The following is a 25,206-nucleotide window of genomic DNA, read 5'->3' as shown; positions in this document are numbered from 1 at the left end:
TTACAAGTTTGTAGGAGAAACTTGTGAAAAAGCCAATGTTCAGTTTGTTCATTCTGGGCTACTGTAGAAAAATGGCAGTTTAACATAGAGGCATACCTTAAACAGCATGCTGATGTTATCATTTAGGTATAATCACTATTAGTTAAGTACAGCACCACTAACGTTACTGCAGACTCTTGGTCTTATTGTTGTGAGCTGTATCTTTTGTGTTTTAACTGTTGGTTTGACAAAACAAACAATTGGGAGACGTCTTATTGGGCTTTAGAAAATAATAGGCAATTTACCTGCTTTTTTACACATTTTATAGACCAAACAATTCATCAAAAATAATATAATCATTAGGGTTATCCCCTTCACTATTTTAAGTGTTTCAGTTTCCAAGAACTTAAATCTCTCTCAGCTTTCCTGGAACCATAACACTGTAATTGTAAGATGTATTGGAGTGTTCTAAGAAAGCACTACAGTCATAAAGTCCTCAACAAAGCATATCTTTATTCTCATAAACATCAGGTTTTCAGGTACACAAACAGTCACAAGCACAACACTCTCAGTCTTTTTTTTTTGGACACGGTCAACATAAGTGAGCCAAACAACATTATATCACCAAATATGGGATTTTTAAACTTTCCGATTTGTGCTGACAGTCATGTATGTTTCTCATCTAACTGAGGAAAGAAGAGTCTGAACCTTAATTCTGTCACTTCCTGGTTTGTGTTGAGGGCTTGAAAACAAAGGACAGTTCACTGATGAACACTCAAACATCGCATTCAACGAACAGTAGTACAGCATACCGTAGTTTACCCAGTCAGTGTGACATGTACACATCAGTGCTTTGCCCTTCATTCAAAGTCCTACGTTTTGTGTCAGAAAGGACAGCTCTACATGGCTTTTGTTGCCTGTTGTGGCAATGATATATTCATCTCTTGTTGCCCTCCTCTCCCCTGTGACAGAACAAAGCAGCTGATTCACTAGTTACTCTATGTAAATATATATATTTTTCTCAATATATCTATATATTCTATCTATAGAATTAGTCTATATAGCATACATATACTTTTGGTAGGGTTTTTAAAACATTCAGGTACATTCACTTTGACCCTGTGATGTTTTTTTTTTTCTTCATATGAAAGATAAACACAGACAAATGTTAGCAGAGCTACTTGCCATGTAGTAATGGCCTCCCAATCAAGAAACAAGACATTAAGCATCCCCAAAATTAGAAGAAGCAAACATAACAAATGTCTTAGTGCTGATTCCTTAAGGACCGACAACAAGCTTAAATATACTAAAAGACCTCTGTATTAATCTAGAGTATAAAATAGCATATTTTTCTGGACTTGACAACAGTTTATATTAACTCTAATAATAGAGTCTGGGTGCACACAATTCCACAGGTGCGTACATGAGCTGGCAACAACAGGTAGGCAATTCGATGGTTTCTTTTGCGTATTTACTAAGTCAACAAAAGGTATTCCGTCAGTGGTTAAAACGCTTAAATGCAAAACTCACTTCTACAATCACTAGTGTAAAGACCCTTGGCATATCACAGAATACACATATAGGCATTAATCAACAAGTCAAGGAGATAGAACTTGGCCTACAGAGGACCACACTGACGATAAGCCACATTACGCATGAACACCGATTTTTTTTCAGAAGGCCACAAGGATGTCACTTGGGTGCTGGTTAAGAAAGTGTTCCTTCATGGGTCCAGGTTTACAGAGGACCCTCATACTGCCCTTAATCAGACTATGAAAGTTCAAGTCATGACTGAAAATATCGATTTTCAATTACAGGAGCAATATTACATCACAGAATCGGGTACACGTCTGATTTCATTTAACCTGTAATAATCCAAGGCCAAGAGATAAATTGTCAGCCAGTGTGATAGTAGACAGTGTGCCCTTGTTATGAGATTTACATTTCTCAGTATTTGAACGGTCAGTCCACCCAAATTTAAAAAAACAAACATATTTCCTCACTTTCCTACAGTGGTATCCAGACATACAGATTGGGTAGTTTCAGTCAAGATGTCATCTTTGAGATTTCTGCCTCCATCACTATAAAATGGAGGTCTATGGATCAAAATCAAAATTGCCTTTTACAAATGTGGAGCTGTGGTTGATGGGTTAAGATATCAACCATGAACTGAAATGTTGCCGGGGACCTTTGTTGTTTCTCTCTCTCTTGTTACGTGTCATCGCTCTACTATAACTATCAAATCAAGATAAAAAATTACCGGCAAAACAAATTCTCTCCACAGAGTAACAGGGACACTGCTAGAGGATTTTGTTGAACATTTAAAAAGTATTTTTTCATTGGGGTGGAGGCAGAAATCACATACAGATATATCAAAAACTGAGCACCAAATTATTTGCATACTAGATGTCACAAGAGGTAAGTGTTTGGGTGAAATTACCTTTTAACAGTTTTACTGTGTCAGACAGTTTATAAATTACCCTTCTAATAACATTTAAATAAGCAGTAGAAAAAAAAATCCAATAGGATATTAAATACATACCTCTAAACAAAACATCCAAAACAGAACAGTGCAATCAAAATAATAACATAAAAAAAATATTGTCTATAAAACTGGGTTCTCTGACCTAGAGAGAATATCCCTTATGAATTGTAACACAAAGGTCAATTTTCACCATTAGCTTAATATTCTCTTTTTTTCCCCCTTTTGGACCAAGTCAAATACCTCAACTGGTGAAAGATGAAACTTGTGCTAAAAGACCAAAGAGAAACTCTCCATCCCTGTGCTGCTGATTGTTAGGACTGAGCGTGTATGAGGAGGAGCCATAGCAAAGGACTCGATGCTCTCAAAGGGCTAGGCTGGATAGTGTGGGCTTGGAGCAGGAGTGTCCAGATCCCCGTCCGCCTCACCCTCCTCTTGGCCAGAGTATGAGCTCAAAGCGTCCCACAGCAGGCTGGGCTGCTCGCAGTGGTGCCGACTCCTCCAGTGCTCCATAACCCCCTCTTTAGTGTCCAGAACCTCATTGCAAAGCACACAGTTAAAGGCCATACCTGCAGCAAGGATCCCGAGGCTGTCACCCCTGTCTTGTGATGAGAGGGTCCCACTGTCCTCCCCCTCCCTTCCACGGTGGTGGGACAGGATGTGCCTCTTAAGCTTGGAGAAGGAGAAGAACTCCTCGTCGCAGCTGCCACACTTGACCAGGTTACGCTTCTCGTTGAGCTGCCGCCAGTAGTGGGCAGCATGTTTTACCAGCTCATTCTCAGCCTCACGGCCACCTCGCAGGGCTTGGCCATCGTGAGGTCGTACCTGGTCCTCCTCCCCATGCACATATTGCAGGTGCATCTTCATGTCGGCAAAGGTGGGAGTGATGGTCTGGCAGCGGCCACATTTAATCTGCAGCTCCACGGGGTCTTCACGATCCTGCTCATCTGATGGCTCCGGTGAGTTAGCCCTGGAAAAGAATGAATATTGCTTATTTACAACTTTGTTATGAGTTTTTGGAAAAAGTTACCTGGTTAGGCAAACAATCAGTATCTTAAGCCGCTAATCTATATGTTAACATCTGTGCATAAATCCTGGTACAAGGTTATGGTCACAATGAAGTATGTGCACGTGTTGAGTTATCTAAATCGATAATAATCTCACCCTTCCACAGACACATCATCCTCATGATGGCTAATGGACGGCTCCACGGTCAGCACCACTTTGTGGACCTCTCTCAGATGACTGAAGTAAACTCCCACGTATCCAAAGGCCTTCTCGCAGAACTCACAGCCTAGAGACCGACGCGGGCGTACCTCAGAATGGTGAAGCTTCATGTGTGTGCTCAGGCTGCCGGAGTGAGCGTATGCTTTGCGGCAGACTGGGCAGACGTAGGGCCGACTGTTGGTGTGACTGTTTATATGGCTCTGGAGGTGATGCTTGAACTGGAAACAGCGGCTGCAGGTGGGGCAGCGGTGCAGTGGACGGCTGCCTATGAACACTCTTGGATGGGAGGCACCTCTCAGGTGGAGGGTTAATGGGGGTGGTTGGGGAGGACAGTCCAGGGCCTTGGTTGTGGTACTCGTAGGGAGCTGATGACCAAGTACAAGCTCCTGTTCTTGACCATCTGGGGTAATGGCAGGCAAACTGACCAATTGGGGAACTGTCTCCATAACCAACATGGGCTTGGGTCGAATGCTGCGGTACTTCTTTGAAATATCAACTTCTTTTTGCTTGGAGCCTGGAACAACTGCTGGCGGTTTCTCTGGGACCCTTCTACGGAAGAAAGACAAGGACCTCTTCTTTCTGGCCTCAAACGCCAAGATGTCTTCCATTGTCTTTCTCTTTCTCCCCCTCTTCTTGCCAGGTGGTTTCTGGAGGGTTCCCAAAACAGGCATGAGTGTGGTCTTGGTCTGTGGCTGTAGAGTAGAGTTTGGCATCTGGTTGTGACCCAAGGCTTCAGATGTCTCAAGGGTGCTGGATGTAGGATCTAAGGGGCTGGCAAGTCCTGTCTGGCTAGAGAAACTGGTCTTCTCTGGGGACAAATTGCAATTGAGTTTGGCAGTTGGGATAAGGGTGCTCTTCATTTTAGAGTAGGGCATGATGGGCAGTTTACCCTTAGGTGGGGATGGGATAATCTGGACTGCTTTGCTGAAGATGGCTGGGGACAGGACAGTGATACTGCTCTGGGGCTGGGCTGCAGCAGGCTTAGATTGGCACAGCCTCACTGTAGTCTTACTCTCCTCCGGAGATTTGCCTGTGGAGCTTTTGACAGCAGCAGGGGGGTACTGGAGGTTTTGAATAAGGCCAGTTGTAGCAGGTCGTTCAGAGCCATCTGATGCTCGCTCTAACTGAGAACCCGGGTACAGGACAGCATTGTCTGGGAGTAGAGCAGTGACAGAGATGTCAGACGAGGCTGGGTCAATCAGAATTACCTGCTCTGAAGGCTCTTCTTTGGGAACGAGGATTTCCTTTGTGTTTTTGGACTCCTGTTTTTTCTTCATCCCTGTTGATGTTCCACACCCCACTGACTTGGTCTGCACTGTCACAGCAACCTTGGAAGCTGTTTTCACCCTGGCAGCTAGTGGTGGTGATTTAACCTTATCTGTGGTCCCCTTGCTTCTCACTGGCTGGTATCTGGGAATGGGCAACTTGAGGTTCTTTTGAATTGATTGGGTTTGCTGCTGTTGTTGCTGTGGTGTTTGAGAGGAGACAGAAGGGGGCAGTGCCACCAGAGAGAAAGTGCCATCCTGACCTGCTATTTGCATCAGTGCATAGTTTTGAGTGGGCACAATAATGGACTTAGGACTGGAGGCGGTGGTAGCCTCAGGGAGGGAAGAGGGAGGCTGGCAGGACAGGACCGCAGGGGAGGGGGAGGGCACCACGGCTGGGGCCTTAGGGGCAATGCTCCTGAACTGAAGGCTCTTCATCTGAAGGTCTGGACTCACTGGTTACCAACTGAAACAGAATCACAAAAGAAACAGAGTTTTATTAGTCATTGACTAGCAATCCATTCCAGCCTTAACTTTCCCTTTTAGCCCTAACCAACTAACCTCAAGTTTCCACAGCGACAATAACTGCCAACATTGCAACACCGTGTATGATTGCAGTCTTAAATCTGTTTGATCTAACGCACTTAACAGGAATAATCGAGATGGCTGCATGACTTCCTGTGGTCTCTCCTGAAATCTGCCAAAATCATGAGCATAAATGTGACCCAACTACACAAGGCCTCAGTTTAGGGTTTTAATACTGTGCAGTCCAATCAGAAGAGAAGGAAACATGCACTGTCAAAAATACAGGCATCTGCAAAAGTGTGACAAGCAGTCTTATTACCTATGTCTCTTTGGTCACACATACAGCAGACTCACTCTCCCCCAGGCTAAGGACAGACTGCCCCCTTTGATTTGGACTCAGCATACATGCTGGGGCTCTGTGGGGGGTTCCTTATACCCCCCCCCTACTTCCTGGAAGGATCAGCCGGTGGAGCATGAAAGCTGCCTAACGGCAGGATCTTTACCAGATGAAGAGGGACTCCCCTCTCATCTCCCCCTCCACTGACCAGCACTGTAGCCTGGCCAAAGGCAAGAAGGATGCCCCTGAAAAAAGCCCTGGATTTACTTTATCTTCCCTTGTACACAAACAACGTTTCATGGTTATCCAGTTGGGGATAAGGCTGTTTCACTCTGTGGATCGCCATTCTGACTGTTGATACAAAATACTGCTGAAGTCTATGGGGAAACTATAACCTCAGAGTGAGGTTTTAAACAAGTCTATATTATCTAAATCTGCTGTACAGTTTCCATCCATCAATCAAAAGCCACAGGTATGGCTTTAAAAACAAAGGCAAAATTCCCTTCATTTATATCAATACTGTATCTTTATATCAAAAGGAGGGAGAGATTACAGTGGAATGTTTCAAAGGGCCTAATTGTAAACAGACTCTGAGGTTTGAATTTCACATTATGACCTGACTTTCAATAGCAACGTTTGATACAGGCAGAGTTCCAACTCCACTCTGTAATACTAATCAGCATAAAGTGCAACAATCTGGAGGTGTCACTAAAGGCAAACATTCAACAACATCATTTCTCAACACAAAAAAACCTCAGTATTCATTTTCAAAGCAGTCTGGGCAGGACGCTTTATACATTCAAAAAGAAAGAGAAGAAAAGAAAAACTGCAAAGGGCATATTGTTTAACAGCTGGAAGTGTTTCTGCGCAGAGATTATTTATACAGTACCCCTACCGCATTACGACTCCATAAAACTGGAGATATTCCTTCTCTGTGTGGATAGTTGACTCCAGTTTGACTGTGACTTTGGCTGAAAAGTGAGTGGAATAAAACCGTGGGATGTGTGTTCCTCTGGGCATTTTATGTGGCTATAGAAAGTGAGAGAATGGGATAGAGGCAACGTTTGGCAATTAATTCTACCATGTGAAAGTTTACAGTTGGGCATGAGGGGGGAAGAAAGGTGTGTGTCAACAGCTAGAGAAGCAGCCAGTAGGCCTATAATCCGTTTGTCACAGATGATTCAGCAGACATCACCTGACAACAAGGAACTCCATGCAAAAACAAGTTCAGCTTTACTATTTGGTTTATCTCATTCCACCTGGAAAAGTAGGAAAAGTACTGGAGCAGCATGGTCATTGAAGGGGGATATCATGTTTGATCTTTGAAGAAAATCAATGCATTTGATATTATCTAAGACCACATTGAATTCATCATAATCCTAAAAAGGTAATAGATTTTCAAACACAAAGCCAGTCCCACCAATTTTGCTCATTCATATGCAAATGTATTCAGCTAGGTGAACCAACATCTAACTTGATTATGTACACTGATGTTTCTATCACGCACTGTTCTTATAAGTATATCAAATTCACAAGGGAGAGAGATGTACAATGGCAAGAAAAAGCTGCTAAGACCAAGTGTATCTATAACTGATCCTACAACAGCTGGTATTTTTGTAGTACAGCTTTGTACTGATCCCTAGAGGCTACTGGTTTAGCTCTCACTCACTGAGCTCTACTACAGGAAGTACGCTGATACAACAGGTGAGTGTGTAGATGTGGCCTGAGGCTGTATCATCATAGTTATTCACTATACAGAACGAGGCAATGACAAAGTCTCTTTTACTGGTGTGGGCCAACCAATATAATTACGGTATTTGAAGAAGCACTCAAGGCTACCCATTTCTATCCTTCCATCCTCTCTCCATTATTCTTCACATTTTGAGATGCTCCTCTCAGAATTCTGCCATCTGCATAATAACAACTTCTGCAGTTCAGCCACATGGGAGAGAGGGTAGACAAGAAGGGTGGGAGAGAGGGTAGACAAGAAGGGTAGATGAGAGAGGAGAGAGGAAGAGAAGGCTTGTGGATGTACCAGTAACTGTCAACTTGCCCTGTCATCATCATTCTCTATTCTCCTGAGGTGGTTCTTGTGGCATTCAAGTGCTGTGAGAGGCAGAGGAAAGAGACAAACTGACTGGAAGAAAACAGCTACAGCTGCTTAATAGCCAGACCTGTAAACCTGTATCTGATCATGATGAGCTAGACTCAGATGGGAGAACAGCAGAGACAAAGGCAGAGACAAAAAACAAAGGCTAGAATTGTATCAAGACAGTGCTACCACTCTGTTAATTCCCTTCAAGTGGTATTTTAATAAATTTTCAATATAGGGACAGTTGTTTATTTCAGAGAAACTAACAGCCTACAGGGGGGAAAAAATCTCAAGGAAATAGACATTTTCAGTATTTGTCAATACTACACAAATGACGCTGTCTTGGAAAGTTTTCAGATGCCTTCATTTGTTGCTTGATGCTGCCACCCCCATTGCCAAGTCATATTCATCAGATAGTTCACAGTTTGTACATGTTAACGATGAATCTTCAATAAATACTACAGTTAGTCATGGAGTTCCACAAGGTTCTGTACTTGGACCAATACTATTTACTTTATATATGCTCCCTTTAGACAACATTATTAGGAATCACTCCATTAACTTTCACTGTTATGCAGATGATACGCAGTTATATCTATCGATCAAGCCCGATGAAATTAATCAATTATCTAAATTACAAACATGTCTTAAGGACATAATATCCTGGATGAGCTGCAATTTTCTGATGTTAAACTCAGAAAAAAACGAAATTCTTGTTCTTGGCCCCAAAAACCTCAGAGACTCACTGTCTAAAGACATAGTTACTCTAGATGGCATTACCCTGGCCTCTAGCACCACTGTCAGGAATCTTGGAGTTATCTTTGTTCAGGATTTGTTATTTAACTCCCACATAAAGCAGACCTCCAGGACTGCCTTCTTTCATTTACGTAATATTACAAAGATTAGACACATCCTATCACAGACAGATGCAGAAAAACTAATCCATGCATTTGTTACTTCAAGGCTGGATTACTGCAACTCCTTATTATCAGGTTGCCCCAATAAGTCCATTAAAACGCTCCAATTAATTCAGAACGCTGCAGCACAAGTACTGACAGGAACTAGAAAAAGAGATCACATCTCTCCTGTACTAGCTTCTCTGCACTGGCTCCCTGTAAAATTTAGAATAGAATTTAAAATCCTCCTCCTCACCTATAAAGCTCTTCATGGTCAGGCCCCTTCATATCTTAAAGAGCTCATAGTACCCTATTACCTCACTAGAACACTGCGTTCTCTGAATGCTGGGCTACTTGTGGTTCCTATAGTCTCTAAAAGTAGAACAGGAGCCAGAGCCTTCAGTTACCAAGCTCCTCTCCTGTGGAACCAGCTTCCAGTTGTGGTTTGGGAGGCAGACACCCTCTCCACATTCAAGAGTAGGCTTAAGACATTCCTCTTTGATAAAGCTTATAGTTAGGGCTGGATCAGGTGAGTCCTGAACCATCCCTTAGTTATGCTGCTATAGGCCTAAACTATCGGGGGATTTCCCATGGTGCACTGAGCTCCTCTCTTCCTGCACTCATTCACGTCCCATTAATGCATGTTACTAACTTCACTTCTTCCCCGGAGTTCTTGTGCTTTCTCGTCTCACAGGTTCTTATCGATCCTGGTGGAGCCTCCTGCCATGGTCCTGCTAGATTGCCATTGCCAATACTGTTTCTGTCTGTCTGTCTGTCTCCCCAACTGGTCGAGACAGACGACCACCGACCTAGAGCCGAAGGATCTGTCCTAGGTTTCTGCCTTTTAACAGGCAGTATTTCCTTGCCCTTGTCGCCAAGTGCTTGCTCATGGTGGTACTGCTGGGTCTCTGTAAATAATGTTATAAAGAGTTCAGTCCAGAACTGCTCTATTTGAAAAGTGTCCTGAGATAACTTCTGTTATGAATTGGCGCTATACAAATAAAATTTTATTGAATTGAATTGCGTTGTCATAAGTACAGTGATGAGCAATACCTGGCTTGTTCAGGTCAAATGTTTCATTCTTTAAGTTGGAAACCATGAGATATGTGATTGAAAGCTTTAGAAACAGCAGACCTTCTGCTTAGAATTTTTGTCTCATCAGACTAGGGCATCCTTTTCCTCATGCTCTCAGAGTCCTTTAAATGCAAAGTCTCGGCTTGCTGTTATATATCTTTTACTCAGTAGTGGCTTCTATGTAGCCATTCCACCATAAGAGCCTGACTGTCTAAGTGTTTCTGAGATGGTTGTCCTTCTGGCAGGTTCCTCCCATCTTTGTAAAGGACCCCTGAAACACTGTTTCAGTGTCCGGAGTTGTTCTTGGTCACCTCCGTGTTCAAGGCCCTTCTTGCCTGATTACTGGTTTTGGCTGCACAGCCAGCTCTCTTCTCTGGACTCAAGGAACAGTCTCGGTAGTTCCACATTCATGTGCTCCAAGAAACATTCACAGTCGAGTTGGTTTTATACCCATGCCAAAATAAATGCCTCAACACAATTTGATTGCAGAGCTCTATGGAGAGTTCCTTCATGGCTTGGTTTTTGGTCCAACAAGCACTGGACCTTACCAAATCATGCCAAATCAACTGAATTAATCTCCAATCAAGTTCTACAGTATCTAGAGATAAGGTATCTTCAGGATAATAAAAGAAAACAAGGCACACCTAACTCAATTTAGAGTGCCATAGCAAAGACACTAAATGTGTATGTAAGAGAGATGTCGTGTTTTGATTTTTAAAAAATCTGAAAACATTTCTCAAACATATTTTTACTGTAAATATGGGGTATTGTGTGTAGACTCATGGGGAAAAAAATAACTATATTTTAGTGTATTAAATAGAAATCGCAATAAAGCTTGCAAAAAGTGAAGGGGTCCGAGTACTTTCCAGAGCTTCTGCAACGCACCTATACAGCATGGGCACTTGCATTAGCCCATTAACTACAGTATTGTTTCAGTGCCTGCAAATGCCCTCAACTGCCAACCTACGTCTAACTGTTAGTGAGATCTGACCGCCCTTGTCTTGACTCCTAGGGGGTATAGCACAGTGGGGCAAAGGGAGAAATGTACAGAGAGGTCACAGATGCTACTCAATCTGCTGCTGGATTTGAAACGCCAACCACTCTAATCTGACTGGGGTCGGAGGTCAGGGCTAGGGTGATGCAAAAACCTGGTTTCTGGAGAGAATGTGGGAGACTGAGGGAGAAAGAGACAGATTATCAGGTAAAGCCAGAGGGGTGAGAGGTGAGGGTCTGGTGTTTATGCTGGAACCAGGTCAGGGTTGAGCAGGAGGGCAGTGTAGGGACAGGCCAGCCATCCACCTGGAATGGAATGGAATGGAAGTGAAAGCGCTGCTCTGTGACATGTCAAAACATGGAGAGTGCTGTGTTTTGGTAGCATCCCTGACGCATTCTCTGATTCCATTCAGTCTTGCTTTTAGCCAGCTACTCTTAAAAGTCCAGCATTTTGCTCCCAGTCTATGCAGACTGCAGACAGAACTCAAACACAAGACAACCTAACCTGTTGTTAAAAAGGTTAGGTTATTAAAAAACATCCACATGTGAAAATGTCAGTCTGTGGATAGAGTTTGTTGACAGTATAAAAAAGGGAAAGGGAGGTAGTTTCTTTTTCTCTTGTAGTGAGTTTGAAAAAAAAAAAAAAAAAAAAGTGTTTTGAGGAAAGTAGAGCAGAGAGCAGAATGGTGTGAGGTTTGTTATCTGCCTTGTAGGTGAGAGCGACGCTCATCTGGGACTCAAAGATAGAGCCTGGAGATGGAGGGGGTCTGGAATGAAGTGTGTGTGTGTGTGTGTGTGTGAGGGAGGGAGGGATAAAAACCCAGCAGAGGCCAAGCTCCCCCAGGTTTTAGCCCAGATGAAAGGCCAGGATCTGGGCTAGATAAGAGGGCAGATCACGGGGGGTCGGGGCCAGCCGGCTGTGAGAAGCCATGTCCAGCGGCCATCTTTCACCAACCTCCTCCCTATCCCTCTCCCCCTCTCTCCCTCACACACACACACACACACACGTGTGGGATTACTGACACACTGACACACACACTTAAACAAAACAAAAACACACTCTCCCACACTTTTTCATTATTAAAGCACAATAAAGGACCATTCTGGGAATCTTGCAGTGCAAGAGGGAATTAGATCATTCCATTTGTTTTTTCCTCCTGAGTGAACTTAAGCGTTATCTGTGCTCGATTGCTTCTTCCTGCATGCATGCTAACTGCTCATCTTTGCTCTCCGGGCTAAGGTGTACGTGTGTGTGTGCGGGCGTGCAGGGGAGCTAGGGTCTGGAGCGAAGGCGGTCATGGGGAAAATGAAATCAGTGTTTGCAGAGGTCCTTGTTTCATCTCAGAGCTCTGCTGAATGAGAAGGCCAAGAGTGGGAGAGTAGGTGCACACACACACACAAGCCGATATGGTAGTGTCAGCTGCTCCTTTTACCTTTTCACCGGACAGCAAACAGTGAAAGGTGTTGCAAGAGAGAACATTACAGCACCATATGGTATTCATGGCATGCGCACAAACACAACCGTATGTCATCCACTGTCACCTGAGCAAATCAATGCAAGGGAGAAATCCATTCCAATTAGGATCCCGCTGCTCTGCCCTGCATGTGGATGTAGATGAATCGATATAGAAATCCCCCTGCTAACCTGCCGTTCCTCTGAAGAGAATATGCTGAACTGAGACTGGTTGTTTTGCTTTCACTGACTTACATCTCACAAGTAAGAAAATTCACTTTCATTTGTAACTGTTTTCTATACACACTTCAAGGAAAGGCGCTCCGTGGTGTAAGGATTTCAGAATTGGTGGTCACTATGGACAAGCTGGACGCTCAATAAAAAAATGAGGCAGTGCCCTTTGAAGGCAGGATGCTGTAAACCCTTGACAGCCAATGACCTTTGACCCGATGTCCAATAAGGCCATGTGTCATCCCTGGGAAGCGGTAATGTCCTCAATCAGCCATGCTCACAGATGAACCAAATGAGCATAAGACTGCATACACAAACACACACTCACAGTCACGTGCACACAGATAACACGGCCGCCGGCTCGGAGCTGAGTGGCGTCGACATGGAGTGGAGGTGACAGCAGTGTGTCCGAGTGCGTGTATGCGTGTAGAGGTGTGTGTTCAAGGTCTCAAGTGTTAACGTGCTCCCCCCTCAGGCAGCCAGCACTGCGTTAGCCAACCAGACTTTGCTCAGCACTGAACCTTTACTTGACCTTTCCCTCTGCCGTGACATTTGGACCCTGGCGAATAGGTCAAACAGCACTAAAGAGTGGTGGAAAAATGGAAGGGAGAAAAAAAACTGTGCAGTGAGGTGACAACCAATGTGCTTGGAAATGTGTCAAACGTCAACAACTAAAAGTTTCAATATTCCTCAAATTCCCACAATTGAAACCTCAAGTGGAAGGGACTATTTCAGTTACTATCCCAGACCTAATTTAGTCATGGTGGGTGTAGTTCTTGGGCCATCATTTGGTGCAACAGCCATGAGGATGGAAAATTCAAAATGCTACTCTGCTGAATTTAAGTCTGTGAAAAAGCACTGTCTGTGCTTCTGTTTCATAAATGTGCAGGGTCACTGTTGTCAGGAAGCTGCTGCAAGAACGTTTTGCCGAGTGACCAACAGGAACAAGGCAGGGAATATGCTGATAAGATTGCTACAGAAGACATTAAGACCTGTGGAAAAAGGGGTAATGTGGATGTATGACATTGGATTGTGTACCAATGCGGTAGCTGAAACAAATAGTTCTGTTGTGCAAGAGTAATAGCAACAGTAGTAACGCATATTATGATGAGACTTTTATCCACCAAAATTCCAGAGTTTGAGAGGCATAACCCAAATATCAAGACCATGTGGAGGTGACAGCTGGACGAGAATACGGAATATGAATTGGAATGAAATACTGTTGGGCAACCAATCATCAAAAAAAGAGCCACAACAAGGAGATTGGTCAACCGTAGACCATGTCTCAATTGTCGAGAGGCACGCACAGGTCTGTACATGATTGTGACAATCGTGTAAATGTGGATTTTAGCAGTAGGGTGCGCAAGAATGCATAGACTAGAGCAAAAGCAATAGACCTAAAGGCCTTGGTATGCTTCAAAAAGAGTGTTAGTCGGACCATCCAACTAAATCTGCTTTGACCTGGAGCGTGGAGGAGTCATCAGATGAGTTTTGTGACAATCCAACAATCACACAGAGCTAGACAGGGTTTAACCTTATTTTTCAAGCTCTTCATTTTCATTCGTCACGAAACTAGGACCTTGTCAATTTTTGTGCGAACAACTGAATGCAACATAAGTGAATTAGGGATGTCATGATACACGTAACTTATGGTTTAGTACAATTCACAACACTGGGCTCACAAAACGACAAAAGAAGATTGAAGACAAATTAAGACTTATTTGTTTCCAAGGTAGGGTATAAACTACAAAACAATGCATATTTCCTTTTCTTTGTGCTTTGATACCTCGATTAATATCACAATTAATTTTTCATCTCACCGATTTGAATCTTCACATAATTGTCTCGCAACATATCTTTACATTCCTACAATGAATGCCTTTGAGGAAAGACTGTCTGAAAGTGAAGTTGAAGGATATTGAGACCTTAAATGGAGGGAACAATGTACAAAAGATTTATATATATATATATATATATATATATATATATATATATATATGTATATAAAATTTTTATTGAATCAGGCAATCTTTGATGAACACAAAGATGTTGCAACCTGCACTGCCGGCAGAGGCAAACAGCAGGACATGTCCATTACAATCGGGCACTGTCCTCCAGTCCTCTCCCTTCTTCCTTCCTTCATTAATCTGCTCCTCCATCTCTACTGACAGACGTGCAGTATGTGCAGTAATGCACTGATATGCATACTCACAAGTAGAAAACCTGTTCAGACACACAAACACTCCTACGGATGAGGACTGCAAAGGGTTTTTGTTTCAAGTTGCCCCTGCCAAGGAAAAGTGATGCCACTGCAACCTCGACTGGGACACTAAGAAAACACCTGCGCTACCGGTCCCACCTTAATGATCACTCATCGCAATGGGAGAACTTTAATGGGGGCCCTGGAAGGAAGGAAGCAAGCTGCCAGCTTGCTAATTTTAGGCACTCTGCATCTCAGATGAAACGCTGGAAAAGGCAGAGAGGAGGCGTGGAGAGGCGGGAAAGTTCTCTGTCTCTCACTTTCTCGACTTTCTGCATCATGTCTTTTTCTAACTATCATTACCCCCTGTATCCGCTATGAGAGAGAGTCTCATAGCTCTTTGATTCTCTGAATCATTTCTCCCTCTCTTCCTGTTCCCAGCCCTCCCTCTCTCTTCCTCTTCCCGGCTTTCTCTGTCTCTTTCTCCCCTTTTTCTGACTCTCTCTTTCATTCTCACCTCCCTCCCCTTCTGTCGGTACCTGAGTAAATAAACAGTGTTGTGTGGGATGCTAATTAGAGCAGGTTCAGGGACGTGACGAGCTCAGAGACAGATAAACAGCAAGGTGGGGAGGAGAAGAGATGAGATGGAGGGGGTGGGGGTGGAGGTAACCCACCCCAAGGGCAACACAACACAGACACAAACACGTCAGCTTAGCGGTGAAGGACAGACAAGAGTGGTTTTGGCTTTCAACCCAACTTAGGGCGGCTTTGAAGCGAAGGGCGGTAGCAGGGTAGAGGACTTTGAAGGAGCTGCCATGGAGTGAAGGGCACTAGCAGAGAAGGAGGCACGTGGTGGAGCTTCAGCCACGATGAGAGGAAGAGGGAACGTCGTGCAAACTTCCTTAATGACGTGCTCCTAGAGACCCGGTGCAAGATCAAAAGAATATGCAGATGATCCCAACAGTTCTTCTCCTGTTGAGGTGAGCCTGGGCTTCTAAAAGCAGGTCAATGTGAGGCAGCTTGTTCTTATTTAACATAAGATGGCCTTTCTGGGAGGAATAAGCTGCTGGATATGCAGGTGAAAAGGTAATATTACAAAGGAGAGGTGAACACAAACAAGTACGCTTACACTTGGTGGTGACACTGTCAAAGCAAAAGCAGAATTTCATCAGACAGGCAGCAGGCAGACTTCGAAAACCCTTGCACCTTAAATTGTATTATCTTTTAAAATCACTTCTTAAATTAATCTCTACATAAGCTATGTTTTACGTGACATGGCAACAGAACTGCAGTCACAAATGCAAGAACTTAATCTGTATCCCTGGACTTCTCATGACCTGGATCTTCAAAACCTCGTGAAGCTTTGGTTCGCTACTCTTCCGTGTATTTCCACTCCATTTTACAAAGTGGGACATTCTGGATGTATCTGACTGAAACTAAACTGAATTGAAAACAAAAATTCAAAACAAAATAAAAACTAATGAAAAATACAAAACTGTTATAACTGACATGTTTAAGCTTTTGTGGGACAGTCAAAGGAAGAAGTAGCACTGACATTGTTAATGATTTTCTTTCAAGCTTACTTGAACATGTTAATACACTGATGTAGGAACCCGGGGCACTGCTGGGGCTGGACAAGCTGGTCAATGGTCAAACATGGCCTCTAGCGCATCTAACCACCAGAGATGAAATGCAAGTAGAAGTTTAACATATCCGTGAATTTGTAGACTGCCAAAACACAAGCAGCGGTTTATAATAATAATACTCTCGGATAGGATTTTAGAACAGTGGAAAGTTAGCACAGGGGCAATTATTTTATCTTTCCCTAATGATGATTGTGAACAGTAGACTTGGAATGTGCACTTGCATGCATTTTACTGGCCAGTGCAGAGCCTTGCCAGTAGATATTGTGCTGCGGTGTAGCAAAAGTTGAGCCTGGTTTTTGCTGGAGCCCCTGCGTTGGCACCCCTGCTGCACTGTAGAACTGGCTTCATTCAACTGAATAAGGGGGCTGTGTATCTACATGCAGGGCTGAAGACAATCTAATCACAACAAATATTAATAGTCACTTTTACTAAACTATCAATTGATCACAGGCCCATTCTATAGGGTCCATTGCAATTTAAATCCTCTAGATTACAGAAATGAAAAATGATGCTGCTTTGTATTCAATGTCCCCCAAATTATAAGCCAATGTCACATTCCACACACTGCCCCCATCCCCCTTATTCCCCTAAGTGTTGACTTTAAACTGTTTTTGAAAACTGCAACACAGTAATGGTTATTTATAATAATTTGTATTTTAATTATAATTTCTGCAGATCTTCAGTACCCCGAGCTGCCGGAGTGGAGTGGCTCAGCGGCCAACAGTGCTGCGCCTGTATAAACAGCTCCCAGGGGTGACTGTGTGTTTAACCATGAATGTAAAACAGGGCTTTACTGAAATACAGAATGAAGGCTCAATCACCTGTTCCTTTAAAGTCTTCAGAAATCTTTCAAAGCTATTCTCATTCCTGAAGATTTGGTGGATCCTTCATGTCTGTCTGTCTCTGTCTTTGTCTGGAGTCCATAAATTGAGCATCTGCTAAGGTGTCTTTGTTGGGTTATTAAAACACTGTCTGGCAGGATCAAAGCCAGCCTTGGACTGTAATGATCACTGATGCTGCTGTTAAATTAACCAGACGTGAGCGCTGTTCACTCTAATGGGGGGGGTGGTATTTTGCTCCACTAGCAGAGGAGGTGAGGAGAGGTGGTGGACCAGGTACGAGAGAGGAGAGGACGCCCAGGGAAAATAACGGCGGAACCTTAGCAAGAGACATTAACAGATCATGTAAACACCGTCTTTAATGTTACTCAGAGATGTTTCATGATTAAAAGACATCTTATGATCCCAGATTACGGCCAGATTGGTAATGACAGGTGCGAGAGGAAACCTTACCGTTACAAGGACTTGCGTAAGCTTTTAATCTCACGTTAAGTCCAGCGCAAACACTGATGAGGAGCCGGAGAGGGGAGAGTGGAAGGGAGACAGGATCACGATATATCTAAGAGATTGCAGAGGAGAGGGGAAATGGAGGGAAATGTGATGGCTGGATAGATGAGCTATTTTTATAATGAGGTCAGTGTGAGCTGTGGGATTTCATTCTCCTGGGAGACACACACACACACACACACACACACACACACACACACACACACACACACACACACACACACAGGGGAACTGTGGCGATGTATCGCTCCTGCTGAGTAGGGCCGCCTCTGTCCATAGGAGGAAGAGGAAGAGGAGGAGGGGGAGGAGACACAGAAGGGAGACAAACCAAAATGTCCCAGAGGGGATCTTGAGGATTTTGGTCATAACCTGACTGTTTGGAGCGGTCTTATTGGCTCCCTCCAGTACCAGAAGACGAGTACAGATGCTTAATTATTGAATAAGACTGACATTCACTCACTGCCTTTGTTTCAGAACAAACATATTCTTCCACTCCCATGACTCCAACTGTCTCTAATCCAGTCAATTTGGAAAACACTGCTACCATTTTAGACACAAGACACTTTACCCAGCACCTAATGGCATCCCCTCAAGTGCAACTTCTGATTCAAGTGCATTTAAAAAAACTTTCTCTCCTGACATTTTTGTTACTATTTATAGTATTTAGTACCTTTTATCTATTTTGTTGATGCTTCAGTTGAATATAGGCAGTGCTCATTATGTATTTAATATTTTTAAGTTATGGGTTCTCGTACTTCTGCTCCTGTCACACCTTAAGTGTATCTTCTTCTACAAACAACTCATGTCCAACCTAAGTGTTTACCAATTGGATGATCCGTCCTCCTCAGCTGCTCCCTCGCTCCTCCTCTTCCTGGGTGGTGCCCGGGATGTGGTCCTGTCCCCCCCTCTCCACTCTCCCCCTGTAAAGAGAAACAAACAAACAATAACCATTAAAATATATAAAAAGTAGAAAAAAAGTGAGAAAAACAAAAACACTCACAAACTCTAGAACAGAATTGCTATGCCATTAGTATGGAGCCCCAAAGTGTCCAATAAATAAAGAAAACAATATATGAATGAACAAAGTACACTAAATAAATACACAGTTAAAGTGTAAAATAATTCAATTATTGATTTAAGTATCGACTTAATAATTGTATTATTATTTTTGTTGTCGTTATTGGTAAATGTATATCTTTTTTATTTAACTGTAAACATTTTTTTTCAAAATGTTCTTTTTAAAATGTTTTTATTCAATAATGCAAGTTTTCAAAACAGTGGCGCCCCCCCCCCACCTTTAGCCTCTGTTAGCACAGTTTAGCCAGTTAGCTCCTCTTAGCTACTGCAACACAATGCCAAAGTCTGTGTTAATCTACCACCTACAGGCTGCTCCTGCACATAAACACAGTGCACAATTACAATACAATAACTAACTTCTCCTTTTATTCACACATGGTACCTTACTAGTTAGCTAACTAGCTGGGTGGGCTTGTTTTATTACCCCACATTAAAGTGAAGAGCCAGCACCACCGGCCAGCAGCAGCTACCTAATTCATTCAGTGTGACCTCAGCAGTGAAGAGAATGTTAGAACGGCCTCAGATAAAGACGCACAGCCCCGTGAGAAGCTGCGTCTTTCTCTTTGGTTTTAGCCAAATGGATCAAGCTAGCTTGCTGGCAGGAGGTTAGGGGGGCTGAGGGCTGATGTGATTGGCTGAAAGGTGAGGGGGCGGGCACTGGCGACAACTCCACTGTCATGAAAAGTGACATGACTTTGTACGTTTTGGAAAAAGGGCCCTTTGAAATAACAATTAACAAAAGAATTGGGTTCTTTTTTGTCAATAAAATAAACTTTGTATAAATATGATTATTTATTTCATAATGTCCTATGATCTATTTAATATTGATCAATTTGGGGCTCCATAAATAAGCACCAAAATGAGAGTTTTTCAATGCATTCATCGGAGGATGAGCATTATTCCAAATTCCTGGAAGCATTTTGAAACAGGCGAAGGCTCTCTCACGTGATCTGCCTGCATCAAGGTATAAACTGTAACATGGTGCAGGTACATTCAGCAGCGACAGGATTCACACACTAACACGGCTCTGCATGGCCTGTTTCACAAACACACACGCACACCCTACAAACGCTCCCTCATGCACCCCCTTGCTCTCTCTAAATGCCTGTCGCTTTGGCCCTCCATTAAGCCAAGCGAGCGCTCGTTTAGCCAGTGTCTCTGCAGTTGGGGACGCAGGCTGCCCACTCAGTCAAATCCAGCCGTATTAAATAAATAAGGAGCGCTCTTCTGTGTAAATTATTCATTTAACACGCCTTATCCTCTTCCAACAACCTTGTTAGAGCAACTCAGGAGTGGAGAGGGGGCGAGCACGAGGGGGGGCAGAGGGGAAGAGGCAGACACCGCGGCTCATGTGCGACTCAGCAGAACCTGTGGTGCATCCCTAAGCTCTCTGGGCGTTCAGTCGTAGGGGGGCTAATTCGCCCTGACACCTCCTTTGTTTCAGGGGGGAGAAGAGCTGCATACACACAGCTACGCGTTTGCTCACATGCACACACACTTGAGCACACACCGACATGCACAAACTTAGAGAGAAAGAGCACAAGAAAGGAATTTTTAGTGCATATTCATAGAATAATCATTCTAGTTGTCTGGATAAATTATTGAGAAACGGGAGTTCAGGACACGAGATGCTGGAATGCGGGTGCTTTTTTTTTTTTGTACAGCCTGAACTCGAATCAGACAACACAGCAAGTCATCCACTCTAAACAAGCTGATTGTAATGAGCTGGGATGGGGCCGGAGAGGAAAAATGCTTATTGTGAAGAAAACAAGTGTTCTGGAGATTAACCTGGAGGAGAAGCTAACGTTTGTATAATGTAACTGTATTCATGGGATGACTAAGAAAACATTTATTCAAGGTGAATTAGGGTACGCAATAATAAAATTATTCTATGGTTATTCATGCATATACGCATAACTTTTATTTAAATATGAAATTACAAGTCAGAAACCAAACTGCATTCAAATAAAACCTCATTTCTAATACTTGAAAACTGCAGTGAGGCAGTTTGTAGAGAAGGGCATTTAAATCTAAAAGAGAAATTAGAGCCCTGCACTCTAATGCCTCACATTACAGTGCAGGGCACGGGCAAATACCAAGCCAATGGCCAAAACACAGCTGAACCTGACTGGGAATTTCAATGGTTAATTTGCAGATAGTCCCAGGATCAACGCGGCATAGAGAGAACCAGCTCTCTTTCTCTCTCTCTCTCTCTGTCTGACTCCAGTGTTCGGCCCCAGAGCGGGAGGTTGTTATGTCAACTCTGACAGTGCTCATTACCAGCCTCTACGCTCTGAATTGGAGTTAACAGGCTTTGGCCCAGGCAGAGGCCAGCTAGACCCGACCGCTACAATGGGATCAGTGTGTGTGTGTGTGTGTGTGTGTGTGTGTGTGTGTGTGTGTGTGTGTGTGTGTGTGTGTGTGTGTGTGATATGCGCTGAGAGTTAATCACAAAACGCTCTTTCATTTCTAAATCACGCCCTGAGGCCACTGTACATTACAGACGCACTGATGCACAGTGACATGTACTGCTGCTTATTTTCATTTTCACTCACAAACTCGTCCACACGAGGGCTGATCGCTGCATCCTGCTACCAACAAGCTTCTGTTTGAGTTTGCACATGTAACACTGCTACTGCGCTGCATTTCTACGTGAATGACCATCATACTGGGAACACATCATTCTATGGTTTAAATGATAAATCACTTCCACCACCAATAACATGTCCTTCAAGGTGTTGAACATCAATCTCATGATGTAATGTTGCATGTTAGCATATGTCATGACACATTTGTGTAGAAATCATTTTCAAATTTACAAACTGACATGTTTGTACAAGCTGCAGATTCACCACAAGGGTTATTTCAAAGCCACCTGCAGCAGGGGTTAGCCACCTGTGCTATAAAAAGCCGTAAATAGAGCAGTGAGCCTTATAATGCTAATTTCTCGCTGCAGATCAAGCCAGCAGCGCTGGTGGTGAAAGCCAACAAATCGGTCTACGCACTATTAAATTATTTTCCTCAAACACTTGGATTTGGAATCCACAACTAAACTGAAGCCTAGCAGCCACCGCTATTGCAGTTCGGCAAAATATAAAGGAAAAGGCAGCAGGTCAGGATGTAATGTACGCCCCATTATTCTGTGTGTAATGGACCTACATCAGTAATAAATGATAAAGCCACTGGAGAAGGGCTATCTATTTTAGTTGATCATCTCAATGAGATGTATACATAATTTTTACTTAATGATGCAATTACTCGCTCTTCATAGTTAAACCAGGAAGCTAACAGCTAACTGAGGGCCTTGATCAAACATTAAAGACAGTGTTGATAAGTCAACAATATAGATATTCATGTAATTTGACTAAATATGCTGGTAGTTATAGGTCCAATTATGTTAAAATCACAGCATACAACTGTCGTCACTTTAATCGGATAGTCTGCATACAGGTAGCTTAGACCAGCTTTATTTGGTTGCAAATACATTTCAGAAGTTCCTTCTCCTGCTAAATGCACATGTTTTTTTCTCATTTATAAAGTATTTAAAATGTATGCATTGTTGTGCTCATGATGGAGAAACAAGATTCTTAACTGCTAAATGCACTTAAATTGTCTTGTTTATAAAGTGAGTGTACATTCTGAAAGAAGGAATTTTCAAAATGGCTGCTTTACCTGTTCAAGAAAATATGACGTGATGCAGAAATGGGAGTAAAAAAAAATAAATTCAGCAATGTACATTTATGCACAAATTTGCTCTTCTCACTATGAACTGGGTCAGAAAGTGGGCCCCCAGATAAAAACAACGGTTGGAGAAACACTGGTTTATAGAGTATTTGTATCATTTGTCCTTTTTTATCAACAGGCGCTTTTTGAGGCCCCCGAGGGGCTTGAGCAATTTACGCGAGTTTTGCCGCCACTGTATTCTCTCCTTCACACTTCACAGCCCGTTCTCGTTCCCAGGTCTTCAAATATAGACGCGAGTGGTGTTCAGTAGTTGCAATCTGAAACTCTACCACTCTATGCATGCCCCTGAATCCTACACGCTGGTCCTTTAATATACATAAACAAAGATCATTTGTATGAGATTGGTTTCGGTATTAGCAGTTACTTGATGCTGTAATATTACTTTCAGAAGTAAAACGTAAAAAGTGACATTAAACTGAGAGAGACAGAACGTAACTGATCGTCTTGTCTCCTGCTGCTATCAGGCGTCTCTACAGGCCTTGATGGTAAACCTTGTCCGCCCCTCCTCTCTCAGGCCAGCAACCACCTAGCAATGTCAATGATTACACTTGTGATTAAGGCTTTCCACTTCAAACGGGCCTGATGTTTACACAGCCCCTGATATGGCGGATGGGATAAAGAGCAGGTAGAGCTCTGTGTTTGTGTCGGTGTGCGTGCGTGTTTGTGTGTGCGTACTGGATGGGAGGATGAATGTCATTACGCCCAGGCTCTGTGGACACACAATCATAATGACACACCAAATGCCATTCTGCGTATTACAGCTGCTTCTTCCTCACGCTCTTACTCCTCCTCCACCTACGTAGGCCTATATAAACCACATTGTGCTGCGCTGACATATGCTGCTTTACATTCAGAATGAGTCTTCAGGCAGGAGGTGGTGGGAGGATTTATTTCTTCAAGGTTTACCTAAGAACTTTGGTGGTTTTGCAACAGGCAGTGAAACATTTTTTACCAAAACCCTTTTAAAGCCCAATTCCCATGTCTCGTTGGACAAAACGTGCCAAGTCTTCAAATGTCTCACCAACAGTTTACTGACTTATGCTTCATTCTATCAGTTCTACTGTGTGTCTAAGATTGGGCATGGTCAAAGTCCTTTATATTACCTTATAAACAAGTTGCTTTTCCCATATTTTTTTCATCTCTAGGCAGAATGAGAAGGACAAAAGTGTGAGGTGTCCCACAGCTGCAGCACTGCAACCTAAATTAGCCTGGACCACATGAAAAGCTGTCGTCTCTATTCCAGGCCGGGGCGGGAAAATTACAGCCCTGCTCTCTCTACTCTAGCATTAAACCTCAATTAGCGCACAACTACACAGATGATGTCATCACCGAGGGACCCAAGAGCTCTGAAAATAAGGGGTCTATTAGCTTCACAGAAACAGACGCTTGCAAGCGAACTACCTTAAACTTCCAGGTCCCCTCTGAACGCTGCAGCAGCCGAGGAAAGTATTCCATCAGACGGGCAAGAAACAAGATGATGTTCTTTTGATATGGCCTGAAAAAACAAAAGACCAGAACCCGTGGCCTGGTTTGGCTAAATTTACCAGGAATTTTAATCCTGAGTCGTGACTGGAGTTTTCCCAAGAGACCAGAGGTCAGTAAGGTAGGACAAGAAAAACTCCTGTTTGACCTCCAGTGAACTGGCAGGAGAGAGAAGAGAAAGAGGAGGAGGAGGAGGGTGATGGGGCCTGGCTCCTGTCCAATAGAAAGCTTCCACTGCCCATTCCTCAGAAAACCAGTTATACTACACAACAAGCTCACATCATGCACTGAGGAGATTTCACACATTGCTGCATTTATTACAACCTATTTTCATTCATTTGGCCATCATTCTATCGAGGATAAGGGATGGGTACCAATATGCTTCAGTACTACCAAGTATTAAAAAAAAAGGTTCATAGGTGGTTCTCGAATGGATTTCGAACGGGGGCGGGTTCTAAATCAGTAGAAACCTGTATTTTGGGGTCATCTGTGTGTACTAAGGAACCCAAGGAGTGAGACAAGCATTACAATAAACATGGTTCTAGTGTAATTTTCACATATCACATATGGTAGTCTTGGGTTTCTCTTTTCTTTCCCTCCTCAGGTCTTCCACCCCGCACACAGTGGGCAGCAGAGCAGAAGTCACGACAGACAGACAGGAAAAAAAAAACGGTTAAAGTGTGGTTACATCTTTGTAACACCTCATGAACAAGCAGAACACACATATGCAGACTGCTCCGCCCGCAGACCATTCCTAGTCCCAACTTCCTCAACCACTGGTATGTTTTAGATTACCATATGGAGACTGTTAGGTTAACAGTGTATTGTTATAACCAAGCTACAAACACAAGTTAACCGTAAGCTTGGGATGCACCGATACAACTTCTACGGTGATACAGAATCCATTACCCCAACTCCGGAGTACAGATCCAATACCCGTGAACTCATTTTCCCCAACTTATAAATGGCAGTAGCCGTGTTTCCATACAAATATAGCGCATATTTTAATCAAATGATGATTAGTAATTTGAAAATGAAAATGCAAATGAATGCTTGTTACCATTATGTAATTATTGGGTGTTAGTTCATCAAGATAAGCAGTTGTGTTGATAAAATGTTACGACATCCATCCATACACAGCGAAAATGCCTCATGTA

General features: G+C 43.2%; 1 protein-coding gene across 2 annotated transcripts in view; it reads right to left on the bottom strand.

The window, feature by feature from the left end:
• Positions 1-472: 472 nt before the first annotated feature.
• The window catches only part of znf438 (zinc finger protein 438), a 49,337-nt gene continuing 24,603 nt past the window's right edge, over positions 473-25,206 (bottom strand). For both annotated transcript variants that reach the window (XM_051411340.1, XM_051411342.1), the window contains exons 2-4: positions 18,570-18,666; positions 3,626-5,419; positions 473-3,431 (exon numbers count right to left, since the gene is read on the bottom strand). In XM_051411340.1, coding sequence (XP_051267300.1) covers positions 2,834-3,431; positions 3,626-5,391 — 2,364 coding nt within the window. In that variant the 5' untranslated portion in view covers positions 5,392-5,419; positions 18,570-18,666 and the 3' untranslated portion in view covers positions 473-2,833. The remainder of the gene's footprint in view (positions 3,432-3,625; positions 5,420-18,569; positions 18,667-25,206) is intronic.

The sequence above is a fragment of the Dicentrarchus labrax genome, unplaced genomic scaffold, assembly GCF_905237075.1.
Source record: "Dicentrarchus labrax unplaced genomic scaffold, dlabrax2021, whole genome shotgun sequence".
NCBI classification, from domain to species: domain Eukaryota; kingdom Metazoa; phylum Chordata; class Actinopteri; family Moronidae; genus Dicentrarchus; species Dicentrarchus labrax.
Note: the sequence above shows the minus strand (reverse complement) of the source record. Positions and strands in the feature narration are given on the sequence as shown.